This window comes from Falco rusticolus, chromosome 9 (genome assembly GCF_015220075.1).
Source record: "Falco rusticolus isolate bFalRus1 chromosome 9, bFalRus1.pri, whole genome shotgun sequence".
NCBI classification, from domain to species: domain Eukaryota; kingdom Metazoa; phylum Chordata; class Aves; order Falconiformes; family Falconidae; genus Falco; species Falco rusticolus.
This window is the reverse complement of record NC_051195.1, coordinates 18611717-18632977: the sequence shown is the minus strand read 5'-3', so window position 1 is coordinate 18632977 and position 21261 is coordinate 18611717. Positions and strand designations below refer to the sequence as shown.

The 21261-nt window shown below is 39.8% G+C and overlaps 1 protein-coding gene across 4 annotated transcripts; it reads left to right on the top strand.

Moving 5' to 3' along the window:
* Window positions 1-867: 867 nt before the first annotated feature.
* SLC25A16 (solute carrier family 25 member 16) lies at window positions 868-17070 on the top strand. Of its 4 annotated transcripts, XM_037399504.1 has the most exons (10): window positions 1169-1603; window positions 1892-1984; window positions 3915-4018; window positions 4234-4367; window positions 5891-5954; window positions 11119-11240; window positions 11765-11831; window positions 12630-12792; window positions 13662-13730; window positions 15483-15725. In XM_037399504.1, the coding sequence occupies exons 3-10, from the start codon at window positions 3985-3987 to the stop codon at window positions 15637-15639; spliced, it is 810 nt and encodes a 269-aa protein (XP_037255401.1). In that variant the 5' UTR covers window positions 1169-1603; window positions 1892-1984; window positions 3915-3984; the 3' UTR covers window positions 15640-15725. The 4 variants fall into 4 exon arrangements, with proteins under 4 accessions (XP_037255400.1, XP_037255403.1, XP_037255401.1 ...); XM_037399503.1 differs by lacking the exons at window positions 1169-1603; window positions 3915-4018 and adding an exon at window positions 868-1000 and having other exon boundaries at window positions 15483-17070; XM_037399506.1 differs by lacking the exons at window positions 1169-1603; window positions 3915-4018 and adding an exon at window positions 1040-1117.
* Window positions 17071-21261: the final 4191 nt, after the last annotated feature.

The following is a 21261-nucleotide window of genomic DNA, read 5'->3' as shown; positions in this document are numbered from 1 at the left end:
GCAACAGCTTTCAGGGAGCATGTTTGTTTTTGGGGTTCCCCCCCCCCCCCAAGTGTTGAGGATAAATGTTTAACTAAATACCTCCTCAAAAGCTCTATATGCTGTATTCAACAGACACACTGCAGAGAACCTAAAAAATTGCAAAAAATGTTAACAGCTGCAGAGATGATACTGGATTTGACCTTCCCGATTCTGAAAAAGCTGAACTCTTTTTTTTTTTTTTTTTTTTTATATATATCTGCTTCCCTTTCTGATGCATAATGAAACCTGAATATGAATAAAAGACTATTTTTTGCTAGATATGAAACCGTAATTGTAGACAGAAGAAATACTGATACATGAAGTTTAGGTAGATATTTAAATGTTTAAAAAAAAAAAAAAGCCGATGCATGTTATTGTATAGCCTAATGAAATTTACAGGTATTTGTTTCGGTTACACGCAGCTACGGGTCTAGAACTATGTTATTATTTGGAACCGGGCCACTTGCAGGCGGCAGCAAGCGGCCCCGGGGGTAGGAGCAGCTCTCGGGGCCAGCCGCGAAGCGGGCTCCCGCCCAGCCGACCCCCGGCCCGCCGCGGGGCAGCTGCACGGTGCGAACCGGCCCCTGCGGCGACTCCGGGCGGGTCAACGCGGCTCCTACCCGGGCGAGGCGGCGGAGGGAAGGGGCGGGCCGGGCTGCACCGCCCCGCCACCGCCGCCTCTGACGCGATCCGCAGGCGCCGCGGCGCGGCCCGGCGGCCCCGGGCATGGCGCGGCGCGGCCGGGACCGCAGTGACGGCGCGGGCCGCCCCGAGCTCCGCCCCTGCGCCGCGGCCGGGGCCCCGCGCGGCACCATGCGCCGCCCGCGCCGGCCGCTCGCCGCCTGAGGGAGCCGCCGCCGCCCGCCCCCCGCCCAGCCCTGCCCCATGGCTGCTCCTGCGGCGGCGGGGCCCGGCGCCGCGCTGCCCCCGGGCGCGGCGCGGCGCGACTTCTACTGGCTGCGCTCCTTCATCGCCGGAGGTGGGTGCCCCGGGCGGGCCCTGCGCGGTGCCCGGGCTCCGCGGGCTGCCAGGGGTGGGCGGCCGGGCTTTAGCCGGGGAGCCGGGCTGCGGGAGGTCGCTTCCGTCAGTGCCCGCGGTAAGGCTGCTGCCCGGGGCACCGCCGCCTAGGGGAGCAGGGGGCGCCCCGTTTCCCCGGAACGCGGTAGCGCAGGTGACGCGGCACACGCGAGTGACACGCACGTGTGTCAGCCAGCGACAGCCCTGCAGGCCGCCGGCAAAGTGCTGGGAGAGCCCACGCCCCGGTCGGGGAAGGCGGGTCACCCGCGTCCCGGGCCGCCGGTGTGAGTACTGCGGTGGTGCCCGGCGGGCGGGCAGCCGAGCCAGCACCTTGTTCACCTCGCAGAGAAACAACAGCCAGCCCGCCTGGCTGCGGGGCGCTGGCCCCGCCGCAGGGTTGGCAGGGCGGCGGCAGGATGCTCGCTGGAAGTTTTCCCGTCGCGCTTGCGCTGGCGGTGGGACCCCGCGGGGTCCGCGGCGGGCACGTAGCGCGCTCCGCCGGGAAGGGCAGCCAGGGCTGTGTGCCCCTCGAACGGAAGGGGGACACAGGGCAGAAAACTCTTGAGTAACTTTTTCTGAAAGCCTTTGCTCTGACTTCAGCAGCTGAGAGAGACAGTAGCCTGGGTTTGTTTAATCAGGAAAAGTAGCTTATACGTTTCGTTAAGGCTTTAAGGGTTTTGTAACATACCTCTAATAGAGGCTGTTTACTCGTCACCGCGGCTTTTTCCAGTCCCTAACTGAGTTTCTCCTCCCCAGTTCCGTTTAAAAATACGTTAGAAAAGAATCCCGTGTTTATCTGCTCATGCAAAGAACTTCTTCATCCTGTCGCTTTTCTGTTTCCCCTCTTGGAAAGGTGTTGCAGGGTGTTGTGCCAAAACAACTACTGCACCACTGGATCGAGTGAAGATTTTGCTGCAAGCTCATAACCACCATTATAAACATCTAGGTAAGATGGCTGCTGTGTGTCTTTAATTTTTGGTTTTAAATGCAGCATGTATGGTTTGGGTATGTCGATTTATTCAGTGATGTGGTTGATAACAAAAGTACTAATGGGGCAGAAAGTTGTATCTGGTCAGTCTCCGTGCTGTGTTTTGTGAGGTGTTTGAAAAGAAAAAGAAAGCCCTGTGTGAATAAGTTGCAGTATCGGTTGATGTCTTGAAGACTGAGATGTCAGAATAATCCTCAATAAGGCGTGTAAGAGCCAGGCTTGATCTTCCGCTTACCAAAGGCAGCAGGAGACTGGTAATCACAGGTTCAAAGCCTGGACCATTTATGTAAGAACTGTCACCGCTGGTGGCTGCTGCAGTCTGCCACGGTGGTGGGCTGGTTCCAGAGGGCTGTGGGGATCGGTGCTTTTGGAGCTCAGCAGCTGTCGCAGGGGCTGGCGATTACAAGGCTGTGACCGCTGAATCCAGCAAGACTCACATGCGCTTATGCTCGCAGACAGCAGTGTGGCTGGTATGAAGATAAAGTGGATTTGTGCTTGGCATAAGGCGCAGGTGATCCATGTTCGGCATCTCTATTGCATCATGGTGAGAGAATAAACTCACAGTTGTCAGCATGTTCAGAACCATTCTCTGTGGGGCTGTAACAGTGCCCTCTTGTGCATAGTATTTGAGGTGTCTTATGTCATTTGTTCTTGAAATGTCATCATATGTTCCGAAATTTAAGTGTGTTACAGTTGTCAAGAAAAAAAATAATAATTTTGAATTGGTTACTTTTACATGTAATGAAACTTCGGAATTTTTAACTTAGATGCTAAAGATACATTTTTTTAGAAGGCTGGAAAAATAAATCTTGAAACAAAATTAAATGGATATATATTCACTTCACTGTACCAAAAAGGGAAACTCAAGTAAATGTGGTGTTTTGCTAACAGTCACGTAACTATGTGCTCAAATCTGTAGTCTAAGAATTGAAGCCTGAAATAATTGGTTTGACTGATATTTTAAATCCTTATTTTCTGTTTGCTTTGTACTGTGCCATAATTGGCAAGTAAAATCTTGTATTATTCGCTGTTTAGGGTGTTAGATGTGATGCTGATTATTTGAAATGTCTGACTTGAATGCATGTCCTTGTTACATGCAAGCAAAAAAGAAAATTATGTGAATGAGATGCCTCTAAGTGCAGAGATACGATGGAGTAGTTCAAAGTCCTCAGTAAATGTTTTTACTGCCCTTGCTCTGTGGAGTTTGTGCTGCATGGATCTCAGAGCATGTGTTTTAAGAATTAAAAACAATACTGTTCATCATTGCAGAGAAGAGAGAAATTCTAATCATGGCATAAGGGTTTTCAGAAGCATGTAATAAATGTGACATCTTAAAAATATACTTAGTACTGTATTCTTAGAACCCCAGAAATTAATTAATACTTTTTATTTAAAGTTCAAATGAAAGTTTGTCAACTACTTTTTTTTTTTTGGCCTGAAAGTAAGATAAACGTGTAAGCCTTTTTCGTGTTCAGCTCTTATGTTATTAAGTAGTTGCGTGTGAATGAAAACTGTTTAACTATTTATTTCTTTAAAAAGAATATTAGAGTCAATTTGATAGCAATTGCACGTAACTAATATTATGTTTATAATAAAACTGTAGGTTTTGCCCAAACTTTGTGTGATCTTGCATTATTTCCCACCTATTAAAAGGGAGTAGGATTGCTTCTTGTTGCAATAGCTCTGGACAGGAAGTGTGAGATGTTTAAGTTGTAAGTAATGAGAGTCTTAAACTTGTTTACTTTGTTCCCTCAGTGATGGCACTTAATCTGTAATTTAGCATGTAGCAATATTAGATTGTTTTCCCGTGGTTTTAGATTTTTTTAAAGTATTTATTTTGAATTCACTGAATTGCAAAGTCAACCAGTTTCCTTCCTTCTGTTTCTAGTATTAGCTTCTGTGGGTGGATAGTATCATCTGCAATAGGATTACGTGGGCACGTCTTGAGGCCTGAATGCATGAGTTCAGAAAGGGGTTCACTGAGGCTGGGAGGTGAGGAAGCTGGTAAAACTTAACCTTAAACCTCTTCCTTCTGGCAATGTATGAGCATTGAAAGTGGATTTTCCACTCTCCATAGTTACGTGAACAACGTGATTCAGCCTTAGTTCTGTGCATACTTTCTTATTGTTAGTAATATTTACTTGATTTCTTTTTTCCCCTCTCCCCACAGTGTAATTGTTAAATACCTCTTTTTGTATTGCTGGCAGGAGTGTTTTCTACATTGTGTGCTGTCCCCAAAAAGGAAGGTTACCTTGGGCTGTATAAAGGAAATGGGGCAATGATGATTAGAATCTTTCCGTATGGCGCAATTCAGTTTATGGCATTTGACCAATATAAAAAGGTAGCTAATTTATTTTGTTTTCCTTTTCTTTTTTTCTGCCTACAATGAATGCAGATTTTTTAAGTGATTGAAACTAACACTGTAACTTCTGTGTTTCACTAATTAGCTGCATGTCTTTTCTAAGATTGCTTAATTTTATCTGAATCTAGCCATTAAAAATGGCAGTGCAACAGTGAAACTTTTTGCTGTGCTGCTCAAGGAAAAAAATTCCCACCAATTCTTGTACCTTTTTATTGTTGAAAATAATGCTGTGTTTTTTAATAAAAGAAAAAGGTAATATAAAGTCTGCTGCTATTTGTATTGCTGTAAGGTAGCCCTTTGTGAATAACATAGGAACAAAACGTAAAATGGAACCTTTTATTATAGTGTGTTGGGGATCTTCCTACTTGATGGATAGAGTAACCTAAACTTGAAAGTCTGTCTGGATATGACTGTTACATTTGACCTGACAAATGACTAGGTCAGGTTCTAGCTAAAAAATTACCTGGAAGAGAAAATGCTTATTCCAGGGTACAGCAAGATTTGTGGATTCCTTTCTGCTTTCACACATTTACTCTTTCATAATAAATACAAAATGAATTCCTGTAATCTTTTGGAGGTCAGGTGTTAGCATGAATACATCTTTAAACATTGCTGATATGTAATGAAAAATACTGTTTTACTGTTAGCAATGAGTTCTGTGTTTGAACAGTCCGATTTAGTACCCAGTGAAGTAAATTGCATGATTTTTACTGAAGATAGACTGAAATTGTGATTCCCTTCCTTAAAGAGCAAATTTCAGATGGCTGATACAAAGAAGCAACTGTAGTGAGTTTTGTATGTTCTTTTTTTATAGTAAAATCATAAATGCTGTTGATGTAAGTTTCTGTATAAGGAAAAAAAAATAACAAAATTATCTTCTTTGTAACAGAAACCGCTTCTTAAATAGTCTCAGTTATTTGATAAAAGCCTGGAAACCAGTTTCCAACTTCGTTCTAGGTTGTAAGGTAACATAGGAAGTTCTTGCTCTCAAATGCTTGTCCAATTTCTCTCGTCTCCTCCTTCTTTTTTTTTTTTTTTAAATCCAGTTAAACAAAATCTTAAAAATATATTTATAGGAATACATTTCACATACTGCACAGATGAAAAATTTACTCTTAAATGTTTCACTTTTCAACTTTGCTCGGTGTCCTTTGCCCTCTATCATGCAACAAGGATAGCGTTCAGTTTGCCTTGTTTGACACACATTAAAGGGAACGAAATAAAAAACCTAGTTTCTGAAGGAAACAGTAAAACCACTTTTAACTAATGGTTTTGCTTTGTTAGTAGAATTTTAGCACTTTCATGTTTTTAGTAAGAAATTGGTAACGGCAGTAATGTTCAGTGAATTCTTTTAACAGTAATCAAGTGCTCTGGTTTGAATTTCTAGTGTTGCAAACTTCTTGGAAATAGCTACAGGCTTTGCATTAATGTGCTAATAAACTGTGATGCACTTCCCTGTATTTTCTGATACATGACTATTGTAAATGTTCCATATTTTGTAGGTAATAAAGAAACAACTTGGGATTTCAGGGCACGTGCATCGATTAATGGCTGGATCCATGGCAGGTACTTGGATTTCAGACATCCCTTTTGCTGAAAAGTTAATATTTGTTTAGAGGATGATTTGATGTGTTTTCAGGTCAAACTGTTGCAAATTTGTATTAAGCAAAAATACTAGTAAATGGTTAATGTAACAAATAGTTGCCTAACTGAAAATTGTTTGTCTAAGAGTATTCTTTTTTTTGTTCAAGCATTGAATTCTGTGCTGTGTTGTAGAGCACAGATTTTACAGTGTTTATTATGGCTTTTAAAAAGGAAAAATCTAGTGTCATCAAGATATGAGGTATAAAGATGCAGGTTTTAGTAGAATTGGCTCATCAGCCTGTCTGCCATTGCTGCTAGGTTGAATATAAGCCCATAGAAATAGGGAGAACTGCAGTTCCTTAATTGGTGAATTCTTTGGATTTGCCAGAAACGTCTATTTAATATCCAGCGCAGGATTGCCATGATTCTGTTAGATCGTGTGTGAATGTTAAAAACCCATCATTTATCCATTAATGCAACAGCAGTGGGAAAACCCATTTGTAAACTGCCAGTATATAGTATAATACATTTCTGTTTTCCTCTTGCTAATCATTCAGCGAAAAGTAGCTAAGAAAAAACAGGGAAAGGTAAGTAATAGTGGACTGATTGTTAATCAAGGTGCTTCTTCGCTTGCTTTTACTTTGTAAAACTGGCTTAATACTGTCTAGTGACAGTCGGTAAATAGTTATGAATATTAATATTTAGCTTCTTTTGAATAAAAATACTGGGGCTTGTCAATACTATCTTTAGTTAAACAAGAAGACCTCACAGAAGTATTTAGGCTTCGCATGGCATCAGAGGAAAAGGAAGGAGAATGAAGTGAAACAGGTCAGAAGTCCTAAACACTAGCAAAAGCCATTTAGCAAGCTATGTTCCAGAACCTGGTTGGCTTTCTATCTGAAGGAAATGGGGAAGAGTATATAGATTTTTTTTTTCTTTCTTTCCCCCGACTTTAACTGTACTAAAGAAAATTTTACATTCCACCTTCCTCCACCACCCAAGAAAAGCTTATTAGCTTTTTCAGGGGCCTTGTCAGAGACCTGGATTTTATTCTGTCTCTTCCCAGTTTGGGTGACTGAAGGAGACTGCGTGCTGCATGTACCCCAGTGTTGGTGGAGGGGCATCTTTACAATTTCCTGGAACCTAATGTTAGCAGTTGGAAATGGATAATCCTTGTCTCCTTTTCCTTTCTGTCCCCTCTACACCGTCTAGTCACCCAGCTGTCTGCTTTCACTTCTGCATATGCTACTGATACTTAAATCTTGCTTATGTCACCGTTTCCAGCGTTACTAGCAGGCAACAGACCTGAATCAGCTTCAAAGTGGTGGGAAACATCTGAGTATCTTCTGTTAGTGATGAACAGGATCAAAAGCATATCCACTGGGGAAAAACCAAGCCAATGTGATGGGGGGGTAGTGAAGTGGGGGAAAAGGAAAACCTATTGTAATGCATATATTTGAGGAGGCCAAGTTAAAGTTACTGTGGAAACTTTTAACTCTGAATTTCCTGAGTCTTGTGTGATTCAAATTTCAGTTCTAGCACCTCATTAACAGATAAATGGTGTATAACTTCTTTTAAGGAAACAGAGAGCTGAGGAGAAGATAGAGAAATCATAGAGGTTAGTGGGGTTTAGGAAACAAAATGACCAAATAATACTTGTATCACAGGATGATTTTGCAAATTAAATATTTTGTTTGTTTTCTAATTGAAAAATCTGAATTACAACACAGGAATGTGTATTTCCTCCCCTGCACTTGACTAATTTAAAAAAAGCCAAAAAGAACTAGATGTTATCTAGCATAAACTCGAATTCCATGAAATTGATACAGAAAGCATGTTTTTGTTTTTACTTTTAGTAAAACAGTATTGATCTAGGAGGATACTGATTGTCTCAATTTGAAATAGTATGTAATTAACAGTTACCTATTTGAGTTAACAGTTTAAAAGAATTTGTACTGTTTATTTCTTCAGGTGCATTTCAGAAGGAAACAACTATATATTGGAGGTCTAGAAATATTAGGGCCTTAAATGAGGCAGCTCCTTAACCTGTCTGATAAATATTCTTTGTCATCTATGTCAGCTATTTCTCTCTACATGTAGTTCCTGAAGCTTTGTCTTGTTCAGAAGATGCCTCCTTAATAAATTAATCTTCATAATACGAGTTAAGGAGCATATCTTTCACAGTTCAAGTCTGTGACTTGTGCTTATCACTTTTTGAACTTATACTTCTGATTCGCCTGGTAGTACTTAATTTGATCTACGTAGTTATTGCTAAGTACAACGAGCATGATACAGAAATTATAAAAGTTTGTTTATCTGATATGTTTGCAGTACTTAATCTTTGTAAATGTGGGGTTACACTTGGGTTTTTTTTTTTCCTCCAGATGTGCTTAAGTTTTTATTTTCAAAGAAAAAACTACTAAGAATAGGGGAATAGTAGGGAAATTGGAAGACAGAGATAAATCCCTCTACAGCTAATCTCACTGTTAACTCCCAAAGCCTGGGAAGCAAATCAACAGTCAGTCTAATTCCTGTTGTGCTTCATAAATGCTAAATCTCAGTAAAGGTCTATATAATCCAGTATCTTGTCCCCAAGAGTGGTCAAAGGTGCTTGAGGACAATATGATAAGTGAAGAATATTGTTCCCCTGACTTCCTTGACTTCTGCGTCAGAATGTGCAATAAAAAGTCTGCTATGCTTGAAGAAGTGGTTCCTTAAAGGAAGGAGTTGCTACATTGCCTTATTACGATCATTTCAGATCAGACACTGGGAATTGCAGTATGTATATTAAATGTTGAGATACTTCCAATTCTATCCTGTTTAACCAACCACGAGAGACATTTTTGGCTCAACTCATTATTTGGGACAGACTTTGCTTCTTCAAGATGGGGAATCAGCCTTAAGATGCTGTGGTCTGACTTCTGATAATTCATAATACTTAGGAAGATGAAGTTAGTAATTGTGTAGACTTCCCACAATGACTTTTTGTCCCAAAGTTGGCTGCTGTTCCTCTCAGAAAGGATAGTGTGTCTTCTGAGCTCCAAAGGAAATCTTGATCCCTTGTATGCACATTTTGCTTATATGAACAGCAAGCAGTAACATGCCTCTCCCAGTTGCTTCAAGAAAGCATATTTTGTGGCTGATGTTAGAAATCCAGGGTGTTTTTCAGAATTCATGGCTAGAGGATTTTAAGTTTTTTTTAAAAAAAATTCCTATTAAAATCCTTACTACATATGGTTTCTTTTAGTTCCATCTGATTTTTTTTTTTTTTAGTTGTACTATTTTTTGACTGTGTTCACTAGTTAGTGCTTGCACTAGTTAGGGCATTCACCAAGCTCTTGGTTGGTCTGTTTGCTAGTTTTTGTTCCGAGAATATTCCTGGGTGCTATCAGTGCATGATTGGAAAGAAGGGGGATAAAGTTCTCTGTTTGTGAAGTAGGATGACTTTCCTGTGAACTCTTACACTCTGTAAAAGCCTTTTTTCTCTTACATTTTTTTTGAAACTGATTTAATCCATTTTACGGTATTTCTGGATATCTCAGGCAAGCCATTAGAAAAATGCTGTAGTGTGAGGGATTGCATTTAATAATACTGGTCAGTGGAAACAGTCCTAAAGTTGCTTTGGTGTTTTGCAGCTTCTGACCTTTGAACCCTGTGGGTGAGACAACATCAGAAATCAACTGCACATGTCTGCTTTGTGTTCAGAGGTATCATCCAAAAATCTCTGGAAGAGATGTTTTTGTCTTCTGAAAGAAATTGCTAGTAGGATACTCCAGAAGACCACAAACTTTAGTCTCAATTGACAGTTGACCAGTGTCAGCTTTTTGGATAGCTTGCTTATGGTGTTTGGTTTTTTCTTCCCATCTAATCCTGATATCTTCTGTCAGACCATTCAGCTTAAAGTTGTGTTGGTTTTTTTTCTCTCCAGACATAAAAGTTATGAAGTTTCTTTGCTGAGTTGTTGTGTTTGGGTTTTGTTGTTGGTTTGGTTCCCTGCTCCCCCGCCCCATTGTTTTCTTTTAACCAGGAAATGATACACCTACAAAGAGATATCATTAAGAGACTATTAAAACTAATGCTAGCAGGAAACTACAACTTCTTAAAAAGTGTGCTTATCTTCTGTAGGACTAGTTTTTAAGGGTGATGTTTAGCTAAATCAGAGCAGCTGCCAGAAAACAATACCGATCGCAAAGGTTTTTTTTCTTTTCTCCTTTTCCCAGTTTTTTGGTTTTGGTTTTTCTTTTTTTAATTTTTATTTTTAGTGATAGTGGTATAGCACCAGAAAATTACATCTGTTTTTTAGTAAATATTTTAAACTATTCCTTCCAAATAATTTGTCAGCAATTGAGTGGTTTACCTCAAAAATTAGCAGTAGGAAAGTACTTGTTATTCAGGTAACTGTTAGAGGAGTTGTTCTGTTCCCAGAATTGCAAGTTGGTCAGCATGTAATCAGTTTTGAAGCAGCTTATAACTGGATGAATCCTAAGATTTGATTATTTTGGCATCTTAAGTGTAGAAATAGCTTTTTTTGGTCAGAGTTTTAAAATGGAAGTGCTGGTATAACAACTATTAAAATGCAGTAATGCAACACTGTTAAGTACTCTTTATCAGTACAATCCTCAATTTATTTTAAATGTCATTAGAATATACTTTGCATTTTCAGATGCAGTGGCTACATGTACCCATATCCAGTAATCACAGCAAATTGTGACAAAACCTTTCTGAAATTAAACGTGTAAATTTGATGGGTTTCTTTTATTTTATTTTTTTTATGATATGGTAGGATTAGGTTTTGTGGTTGCAATCCAGTAAAGGTGATGAACTTGAGTAGCCTGATGCTTGTGAGCCATGGACTTAAAAAAAATTGCTTATGTGAATACAGTTAGGTCCATAAATTCTTTGGAAAATCAAGGCCTAGATGTGCAGCTTCGGTGAACACCAAGTATAAACACAAACCCTTTGTGTGTTGCTGGAGTTAAGTGTTTCTATTTGCTGCTAAGTGACTTCAAGTGTTTCTTTAACAAAATTTGTATATGCTATTATATTCACTGCCACAAAAGGAAATTTTCATTTTCAAACTAATTCTAGAATCAGATAAGGTGTAGGTGAGTTTTGTTTGCTTGTTTTGTTTTTGTTTTCAATAAAGGTATTACAGCAGTGATTTGTACTTACCCTCTTGATATGGTTAGAGTTCGTCTGGCATTCCAAGTAAAAGGGGAACACAAGTACATGGGAATTATCCATGCATTCAAGATGATTTACACAAAGGTATTTTTTCTTTTAATCTTCAGTTCTGTCAAAGCAAAATATGCTTTTTAAAGAATGTTGCACTGCATTGAAAATAATGGCTTGGTGGAAAATAACATGACTTCATTGCGTGCACATTGAATTTTTTAATGTAAAAAATTATCTGGATGCTTCCTTCTACTTAAGGCTGCTAAGACACATATAAATGGGAGGTCAAAAACAGCAGAGAATTTGCTTTTCAAGAGCGAGTAGTAATAGTGGAAAAAAATTTGGGGAGGGAGGGATATGTATAAATGCAGAAATGTCTCCTAGATTGTGCTGTTTGATGTAGATTTTTTCTCTTTCATTTTCACTTCGTCTCCTATGGAGCCAGGCAGTTGTCCCCTCAGTTCTTCAGGCACAAGAAATGGAACTTGATGTTAGCTCCTTGGTGCTAGATGATCTAGTCAGATTGCTGTCATGTGAATCTGTATGAACAGTTGTATAACTTGTACAACATTTGTTGTGTTTCTTGCCACAAATATACTTGTATTTTTCTTTCCAAGGAAGGTGGTTTTTGTGGGTTCTACAGAGGGCTGATGCCAACTGTTGTAGGAATGGCACCATATGCGGGTAAGTTAAAAACAGAACGAGGCAATCCTTCAGCAGTTACGTGTGCTACTAAATTTACATAATATATCCACGTACTTAGTTAATTAGCTTCTGTTAAAATCCAGTATTCTGGTTTTTACTGAATGCAGAGGGGTGGCCAGTAGAAGCATTTGCAACTCTTTAATCCCAACCTAGAATTCATCAACGTGCGTTAAAGCATCTTCAACAGGCATAGCCTAATTTTTCTGAAACTTGGAGTTGAAAGGAAGAGAGTTTAAGTAGTGGTTCTTTCTCTTCTTCCCAGTTTTCCCACAAGAAAGCGTGTAGGATATTTCTCTCAAACAGATAGATCCATGAGACAGTCGAGCACTCTGTAGATGGAGGCCTAAGAGCCTCTGCATTGGCTCCATCTCCTGGCGACTCTTCTGTAAATGCTTACAGAAGCTAAAGCAGTGGGTCACGTGGGTTGAAGGGACATCAGAACTTCCAAGCGAAACTACGCTCATATTTAAGAGATGAGAGATGTTCTCCAGTTAAAAAGATCTTAGGAGTTACTCTTAACAGCAGTCCAGTAATTTAAAACCCACAGTTTAGCTCAGTTAAAGTATTCTTTTAATGTTAATTGTAAATGCTAATTCATTTGGACAGATTTTACTGTAGAAGTTCAAAGTAGTGTTTATCTATTTCTTTCTGCTTAAGAAAAACTTCTAAAAGAATTGGAAAGTAGCTTCATTTTATATTTGCAGCTTTTTGTTTATGATGATGATGCATCAACAAATAGTTTGCTTTTTTTATGAAAGTACATAAATTTCCTTTTAGGTTTTTCATTTTTTACCTTTGGTACCTTAAAGAGCATTGGACTTGCTCAAGCACCTAACTTGCTTGGACGGCCTTCATTAGATAATCCCGATGTCTTAGTTTTGAAAACACATGTAAATCTGCTGTGTGGTGGCATAGCTGGAGCAATAGCTCAGACGATATCGTAAGTTTGGGTATTGTTCGGGGTTTTTTTTTCCTGTATAGCTGTTCATTCTAAAGAAACTTTTATCTGAGAACATGATTTTATGTAAGTCTAGTTATTAATAAAGTTTTTAAAACAGGTTAATCAGATGCTGGAATTCAGTTTCCTATTGTTTCATTTATTAAATATCTATTTAATCTTCAGGCTCTGTAAAGATACATGCATTGATTCTATTAAACAAATTCAGTTAAATCTCCTAAAATTGGTTGAAATCCTTTTTGGTAAGCTATGAAGTTTTGACCACGAACATAATGTGCAGAATTTTATTATTCCAATTTATTTTCAAAACGATGTGACCTGTAAAGCCGTAGAATTTTAAAAAAATAACAAGTCTTAGATACTGTATTTGGTGTTAATTTTTCTTACTACTTTGCCTGCTTTCTCCATTCTCATGCTGTTCTTGTCATTTTATTTTGTCCATAAATAATTTAATGGACTTACATGGCATAATTTTTTTCACTAAATCACTGCATTACAAATGTAATTTTCTATTCATTCTTAAACTGTTAATTTTATTTTTGATTCAGGTGTCTTCTCCCTCCAGCGTTTTAGACTGTTTTATATTCTCATCTGATCTTCATGTGTCTTCCTTACTCGTGCCAAATGGAATATATTAAGAGATCTGATTTGCTGGTTTTGGTTATATAGGGGAAGTCTCCCTTTTTGGAGAACTTTCAGCTGTGTTGAGAATCTGAGCCGGATTCCTGACTCACTGAAAAGGGAGCTTGGAGGTTGCACATGGACTTCTTTGTATTCTTTTTTTTTTTGAACAATATTCATATAGTCATCACACACCTGGTTGAACTGCTGTTCAAATATCTCCTCTGTAGATATCCCCTTGATGTAACTCGTAGGCGAATGCAGTTAGGAGCAGTTCTCCCAGACTCTGAAAAGTGCCTGTAAGTATTTTCTTTTTATCCGTAGTAACCAAATTCTTAGATGTGTGAGCAAAGTTAAATTCTTAAAGTTTAAAAATAACAAAACAAAAAAAGCCCCCAAGCTACTATGTTGTTGTTGTCTTTGTTCTTTTAATGAGTAAGTTTCTACACCGACAAAAACTGTCATTATCACTCTGGGGTTAAAAAAAAACCCCCAAACTGATATCACAATGGCACTTTTGTTAGTAATGTGTGTTTGTATTAGTAACAATTTTTTGTATTCTAACTCAGCTTGCGATGTCTGTCTAACATCAGCAGAATCCCTAGGAGATAGACTGCGTGCTTCTACTGAAATGAAATGTTTCAGTGTTTTTTAATGGTGCAGAATCTGTTCCATACCATGATTTTGCATAATACTGTTTTATTTGACTTTTTTTACATTTATGGTAATGTCCCACACCCCACATGTGGTTGGGGTTCATCCAGTAGAAGTGGAAGTACTGTAATATCCTTAAAATCATAATATTAAATCGGTTCTTGTCTTGAAAAACTTTCTGAATTTCAAATTGCCTCAAGCAATTCTCAGACAGTTTTATTTTGGTTACTTTTGATCTTGTGGAATTGTGTATAGTGTGAACCTCCTGCATGGTGAATTGCATCTTACTAACAGCAGCCTGTCTCAGTGCGCTTTCATAAACAACCTAGATGTTGCTTATGGTGAAAGTTGCTGTTCTGTTTTCCTTAACAGCCTTAATGTTGGGGGTTTTTGCTTGGCTTTTTTCCACTTCAGATTATTTTTAAAATAAAAATGTGTTAATTGTTCTTAGTGGTTTACTTTCTGCATTTGTGAGAACTACTTTTACAGACATTAGGCTTCCCAGTTTAACAATACTGTTGTGACCATGTTGAAGAGCAGCGTGCCTTGAGGGAGAGTAGGTCTGTGTCTTTAGAGGATGAGAGGATATAACAAGTAGGGAATCTTGAAGCTTTGAGGCATGTGGAAGATGTTCTCAAAGAGCAATGTCTCTAATAGCTGGGAAATCCTGAGCACCTTACAGTTTTTTATGTTGGTTTGTGTTGAATATTCATTTGCTCTGTTTCAGTATAAGTATGAGGAAAATTTTTCTCTTTGCAAATTCTGCTTTTAAGAAGGTCAAATATATATAATACTTAACATAAATTCTAGCATTTTTCCTTTGAGAGAAAATACTAGGTCTTTGTCATGGTGGAGAAAGCTACACACCTGCAAGTTGTAGAATACAGAGCTAAACGCAGATTTTATATGCAGAGCTTTAGAAGGATGGGTAGTATGATTGAGTGCTTAAAGAAGGAGAATGGGATATGAGCCTAAATACTGATCTGTAATGCAAGAAGTGTGTGCTACATTGGGCAAATGTTGTTTCTGTTACTCTGTATTACGTTTGTAAGAGGAATTGATGCTTCTCAACTGCTTCCTGCCAGATAGGCAACAGAATATACATAGCTGTTCTGTTGTGAAATGTCTGAATATGTCTTTCAGACTGAAACTTCTTTAGATGGGATTGCACTGTACTCTTTGCAATTCCCAGCCATTGTGTCCAGATTTCTTGCAGAAGCTCAGGCTGCCTTCTAAGTCCTAAAAACACTACAGTGCTTTGCTATATGGAGTCCCACATTTTTTTTCTCTATAGATCTCTTAAGAACAGAGTAAAACAAGTGTCTTGTATTTAAAGACAGTGATTTTCGCTATTGCACATGTGTATCCAATAATGATGTGAATTTTTTTTTTTTCAGTACAATGGTGCAGACACTGAAATACGTGTATCAACAACATGGAATACGAAGAGGATTATACCGTGGTTTATCTCTAAATTACATTCGTTGTATTCCTTCCCAGGCTGTGGCTTTCACCACATATGAACTTATGAAACAATTCTTGCACCTCAACTAATGTTTTTTTAGACTTCCCTGTAAAACTACACTATCAGTCTTCAAATTATATTGGTGACTAAATTACTTGAAGTTTAAAAAAAGAAAGCTATCTGTTACTGTGGAACTGCTGTTGTCCAACATTTTTTATTTGCCGAAGTGTGGTTATTTTCCTGGAGTCAAATCAGGAGACAGATCAAAATAAACAGTAGTTAGCTATAAACATTTTTTTACACTTGATCTTCTAGGCTTCATTAGATTAATGTTAAGAATTACACAGTTTAAAAATTACACCCACATTTTATATGGGTTTCAAGCTGTTAGTTATTTAGCTTTATCACCATTCCAGGAGTTACACACATGGTTATGTTGCTTTTTAAACTAGTAGTTAGACATCTGTTCTTTAAAAATGAAATGTAATAAACCAATTTGAACAAAATGCAATGATTTTCATATTCATATACTTGTCAGCTCTGTAGAAGCTGAACTTAGCAGACCACAATTTAAGCATCTTTTCTTTCTTTTTTTGTCTAAGTTTTCTGTACGCAAGAACAAGCATGTATCTTCAGATTGGTACATATGAAAGGCTCTTCAACCATTTCAATAAAAGATGACAAGATGTATGTAACATTATTAGAAATCTTGCAATTTGGAAACTGGTTTCTTGGCATACATTCTATTTTAAAATATGCTGTATTTACACAAATAAAAGCAGGGGGAACTTTTACAGTGACAAGTGCTAGAAAAGGTCTTAAGGCAGTTAGTATGGGACTAATCTTAAAAGGCATTCCAGTACTTTTTCTGTGAGGCTGAAGTTCTCGTTTCAGTTTATTGAAGGCTGAGTATTTATGTACTTTACAGTACTAGCTCATGTAAACAGGTTTGTCCCTTCCTTAAAACATGGTGACAAACAAGACTGCATGCTGCTGCATTTACTTGTTTAGGCATATGGGCCATATCCAACCTCTCACGCAAGAAAAGAAAATGAAGATTGTATTGGAGTCTGTAGATGTGTATATGTACTGTTTCTAAGGTATGGTATGCAACAGACTGTTATGTTTTCCTCCTCTTCCAATTCCTTTTGTAGAGGGAATTATTTTCCAGACGTGTTTATACATTATTTGCATTGGTACTCTTGATTTTACTCACTTGATTCAGGAAACTGTAAAGCATTTAAGTGATGTCAGTTATTTATTTGTTGTAAATATTTTAAAGTGTCTTTGAAGAATTGATAATGTTTATGTTAAATGGTGGATGGTAAGATGGATTTGCTTAATTTTGACAAACTTGACAAACTCAATTTTGAGTTATGTTAAATACCAACTTTTGTGGCTGATTTCCCCCATGCCCCCCCAGTTTCTTAAAAGTATGTATTTCTTTGATATTTAACAATGTAGCTATGGACAGAGAATGAGATGTATTTGAATTTATTTTATTAAAAATTTTGAACTAATGTCTTTGTGTGGTTTATATGTTACAGTCAGAAAGAATGCGTGTTTCTAGAATTATTTCTGTTTCCCCATGTAGGTAAATCTGCATAATATTGTCATTCATAACTAAAAGACAAGTAAGATTTTTTTCCATATGATCTTTAGTGTCACTTGAAGGAAAACTAACCAATATCACAATGAATTCTTGTATTTTAAAGCCCCTGCAGCAGAGCTATATCCACTGCATTAAAAACCACACCAATAACGCCCCCCCCCCCCAAAAAAAACCAACCAACAACAACCACCCACAAACAAAAAAACCAACCCAAACCCAAGAACAAACCAAAACCAAACACTGGAGGAGATTCACCATTTTTCTTTCCTGTACTGTTCTACTGTGTGAGCAGATAAACATCTTTTCAGGTGCCACTTCCTTGTGATGTTAATACTGTTTAGTGTTACATCTTAATTTCACTAAAAGCAATATATTTGAAGAACTCAAATAGCTTTGAACTGTGTCATGAAAAGTTACGCAGTTCTTACATGGAATAAAGCAGAATCTAGCAGATTCACACTTGAGAGGAAAAGAGCATAAAAGGTGTCCCATAAATAACTGAGTAGGATATTGAATATGAAAAACTCACCTGGTGGATGAAACTGCTGTACTTTCAGGATTAGTTTTTCAAAATAAAATTTAGAAGAGCATGAATAATTTTTACTTTGGAAGTACTTTGATACTTTTGAGCAAGGTCTATGAAAGAAACACTTTTGTCCAGGGTCTAGAGGGAACAAGACTGCAGTTTCTAAATTTTTTGTCTTGGTAGCTATTTCTAACTCTGTAAAGCTTATTCAGATATTTCTTACTCAGAACATAGAATTTATTTAGAATAGCTGACAACCACAATGGAAATATGGGATTTAATTGTAAGTCTGTCTTTCTCCAGTGCCAGCCCTATGAAAACTGAGTTCATTTTCTTTTAGAACTACTGAGGGATTTATTCCCTTGTTTTTCTTGTCCGCCTTATTCAGTATACTGAAAATACTGAAAAGTAACATCTAATTTTAGCCAACAAAAAGCACAAGATTAGGCTCCAGCCAAGCTCATTTCTATGCCTTAATCACATACTTTCTAATTTTCTGTTTAATTTTTCAGCTAATGGAAGGGACCTAAATATCTGTTTTTGGCTTTATCTCATAATAATTCATATAATAATAATCTCATAACTAATAGTTCTATCCAGTGAAGTAATTACTTCTGTGAATAACTGGTTATGTAGCCTTGGATGATACTGTTAAAACTCTGTTAAACCCACCAATTTCCTGTACTCTTCGACATAAAAGTAGAAAGGAAAGCCTCAGCATTTTAGGACTCCTTCAGGTGAGACATTTTCATACAGGCTTATCCATGTTATGTCTTGAAAATCTCAGTCTCATGAGGGGTTGTTTTCAGTGATTAAACATTGTGCCTTTAAAGTAAACCCCGTACTTCATCTCCACGTTCTTAAAACTGAAAATTCTGCCTGCTCTAAGGTATTTGTATGAATAGTATTGCAGTTTGCAGTCATTACACAGAAAAGATCCATCTATTTGAACGATTATTTTTTTATGCTGATTAATTCCAGTGTCTCTTTTTCATTACTAATATTTTTCAGATTTTTTTTGTACTTAAATGAGCTGAGACTTTAAGATGGACAAATTCTGTTGACACTCTCCAAATTTTATCCCCCCTCTTCCCTGAAAAAGGAGCGTGCAAAAAAAGGAGCCTTCTACAGCCTTATATGTAGGCTTATAACCATGCTAACATGCTTGCATAGTAAATCAGTTCAGGAAGCTGATGGCTTTCCTTGCAGTTAGTTTATACTGTGTCATTCTGCTATTTGGGCGCTGTTTGATGTTTTGCCTTATCTAAGGTTGCTGGGCTAGATATCATGGTGCTTCCTCATGTTTATTTGGAAGCAAAAGAGGAAGTCTGGAGAAAGAAAGACTTTCCCTTGGTTGAGTAGGATCATGTTAAGAGGTCACTTAAGCAAGTAACACCCACAAATCCATGGGCCCCCATGGGATGCACCCCTGAGTGCCAAGGGAGCTGGCAGATGTTATTGCCAAGCCATCCTCCATCATCATTGAAAAGTTGCAGACAGGAGACATGCTTGAGGACTGGAGGAAAGCCAATGTCACTCCAGTCTGCAAAAAGGGCAAAGGGGAGGACCCAGGAAACTACAGGCTGGTCAGCCTCATCCCCATCCCCAGAAAGGTGGTGGAACAGCTTGTCCTGGAGGTCATCTCAAAGCATCTGGAGGAAAAGAAGGTCATCAGGAGCAGTCAACATGTATTCACCAAGGGGAAATCATGCCTGACCAACCTGCTAGCCTTCTATGATGGAATGACTGGCTGGGTAGATGAGGGGAGAGCGGTGGATGTTGTCTACCTTGACGTCAGCAAGACTTTTGACACTCTCCCATAACATCCTTACAGGTAAGCTCAGAAAGTATGGGCTAGATGAATAGACGGTGAGTTAAGACTGAGAACCAGCTGAATGGCAGAGCTCGGAGGGTTGTGATCAACTACATGGAGTCTAGCTGGAGGCCTGTAGCTAGTGACGTTCCCCAGGAGTCAGTACTGGGTCCGGTCTTATCCAGCTTACTAATCAATGACCTGGATGAGGAGACAGCAGGTACTCTCAGCAAGTTTGCTGATGATGCAAAACTGGGAGGAGAGGCTGATACACCCAAAGGCTGCGCTGCCATCCAGCCAGACCCAGACAGGCTGCAGAGTTGGGCAGAGAGGAACATAATGAAGTTCAGCAAAGGCAAATGTAAGGTCCTGCACCCAGGGAGGAAACGCCCCACGCACCAGTACAGGCCAGGGGGTTGACCTGCTGGAAGGCAGCTCTGCAGAGGACCTGGGAGTCCTGGTGGGCAGCAAGCCGCCCATGAGCCAGCAGTGTGCCCTGGTGGCCAAGAAGGCCAACGGGGTACTGGGGTTCGTGAGGAAGAACGTGGCCAGCAGGTCGAGGGAGGGGATCCTCCCCTCCTACTCTGCCCTGGTTAGGCTGCATCTGGAGTGCTGCGTCCAGTTCTGGCCTCCCCGGTTCAAGAGAGACAGGGCACTACTGGAGGGGGTCCAGCGGAGGGCTACGAAGACGGTGAGGGGACTGGAGCATCCCCCTTAGAGGAAAGGCTGAGAGAGCTGGGCCTGTTCAGCCTGGAGAAGAGCAGACTGAGAAGGGATCTTCTCAAATGTCTACAAATACCTTAAGGCTCCGTGTCAGGAGGATGGGGCTGGGCTCTTTCAGTGGTGCCCAGCGACAGGACAAGGGGCAATGGGCACAAACTGAAAGACAGGAAGTTCCATCTGAGTATGAGGGAAAACTTACTTACCTTGAGGGTGACAGAGCACTGGAACAGGCTGCCTCCTTCTCTGTAGACATTCAAAACCCACCTTGATGCAACTCTTGTGCATCCTGCTCTAGCTGTGAAGATGCTTTAGTAGGATGTTGGACTAGATGACCCCCAGGTCCCTTCCAACCTTGACCTTTCCATGATTCTGTGATTAAAGCGACAGAAGACCAAACTCTTAATACATCATTTTCCTGAAATTTAAACTACATAACAGTGATACTCATGTTTTAAATATAGATTTAGTACCTGTGTCCTTCAATCTTCGCTAGAAGCGATGGTGTCAGCTCCAGAATACTTTGCTGAGGTAGTGGTTTTGAGGCCAAAAAAAGCAAAAGGATGTGTATATCTGAAACTTCCATATCACCTCTGAAAGCCTGTCTGTCAGTGAACAGCACCAAATGTAACAAGAAGTTCTCATCAGAGAACTAGTTTGACTCTCAGGCTGAGATTCACCCATAAGCATTTGGGAGCAAAAGGCACGTCTAATTTTTCTTCACACTACTGCACTGGCATCAGAAGAGGGGCCACGGTTGTAACAGTGCTTCACGCTTGGAAATAACCGACAGACAGGGCTGGGAATTGCCCTCCCTCGCACAGAGGTGCCGGCCGGCGCCCGGGGCCCGGGGAAGGCCGTTAGTTTCCCTCACGGATGGGCCCCGCCCCCAGGGCAGCGGCGGGACGACCCGCGCGCCGCTTCGCGCCTTCAGCTCCTCTGCCCGCGCGCGGGAAGCGCGCGGCCCGCCCAGCACCGCGGAGCGCCGCCCTCCCGGCACCTCCCATTGGCTGCGCGAGCTCTCTTTCCACCAATGGCCG

Coding starts and splice junctions, on each gene's coding strand:
- SLC25A16 (XM_037399503.1), top strand. CDS start 907: ATGGCTGCTCCTGCGGCGGCGGGGCCCGGCGCCGCGCTGCCCCCGGGC. Junction 4,368..5,890: donor CATTTGACCAATATAAAAAG/GTAGCTAATTTA, acceptor CATATTTTGTAG/GTAATAAAGAAACAACTTGG. Junction 11,241..11,764: donor TCAAGATGATTTACACAAAG/GTATTTTTTCTT, acceptor TTTCTTTCCAAG/GAAGGTGGTTTTTGTGGGTT.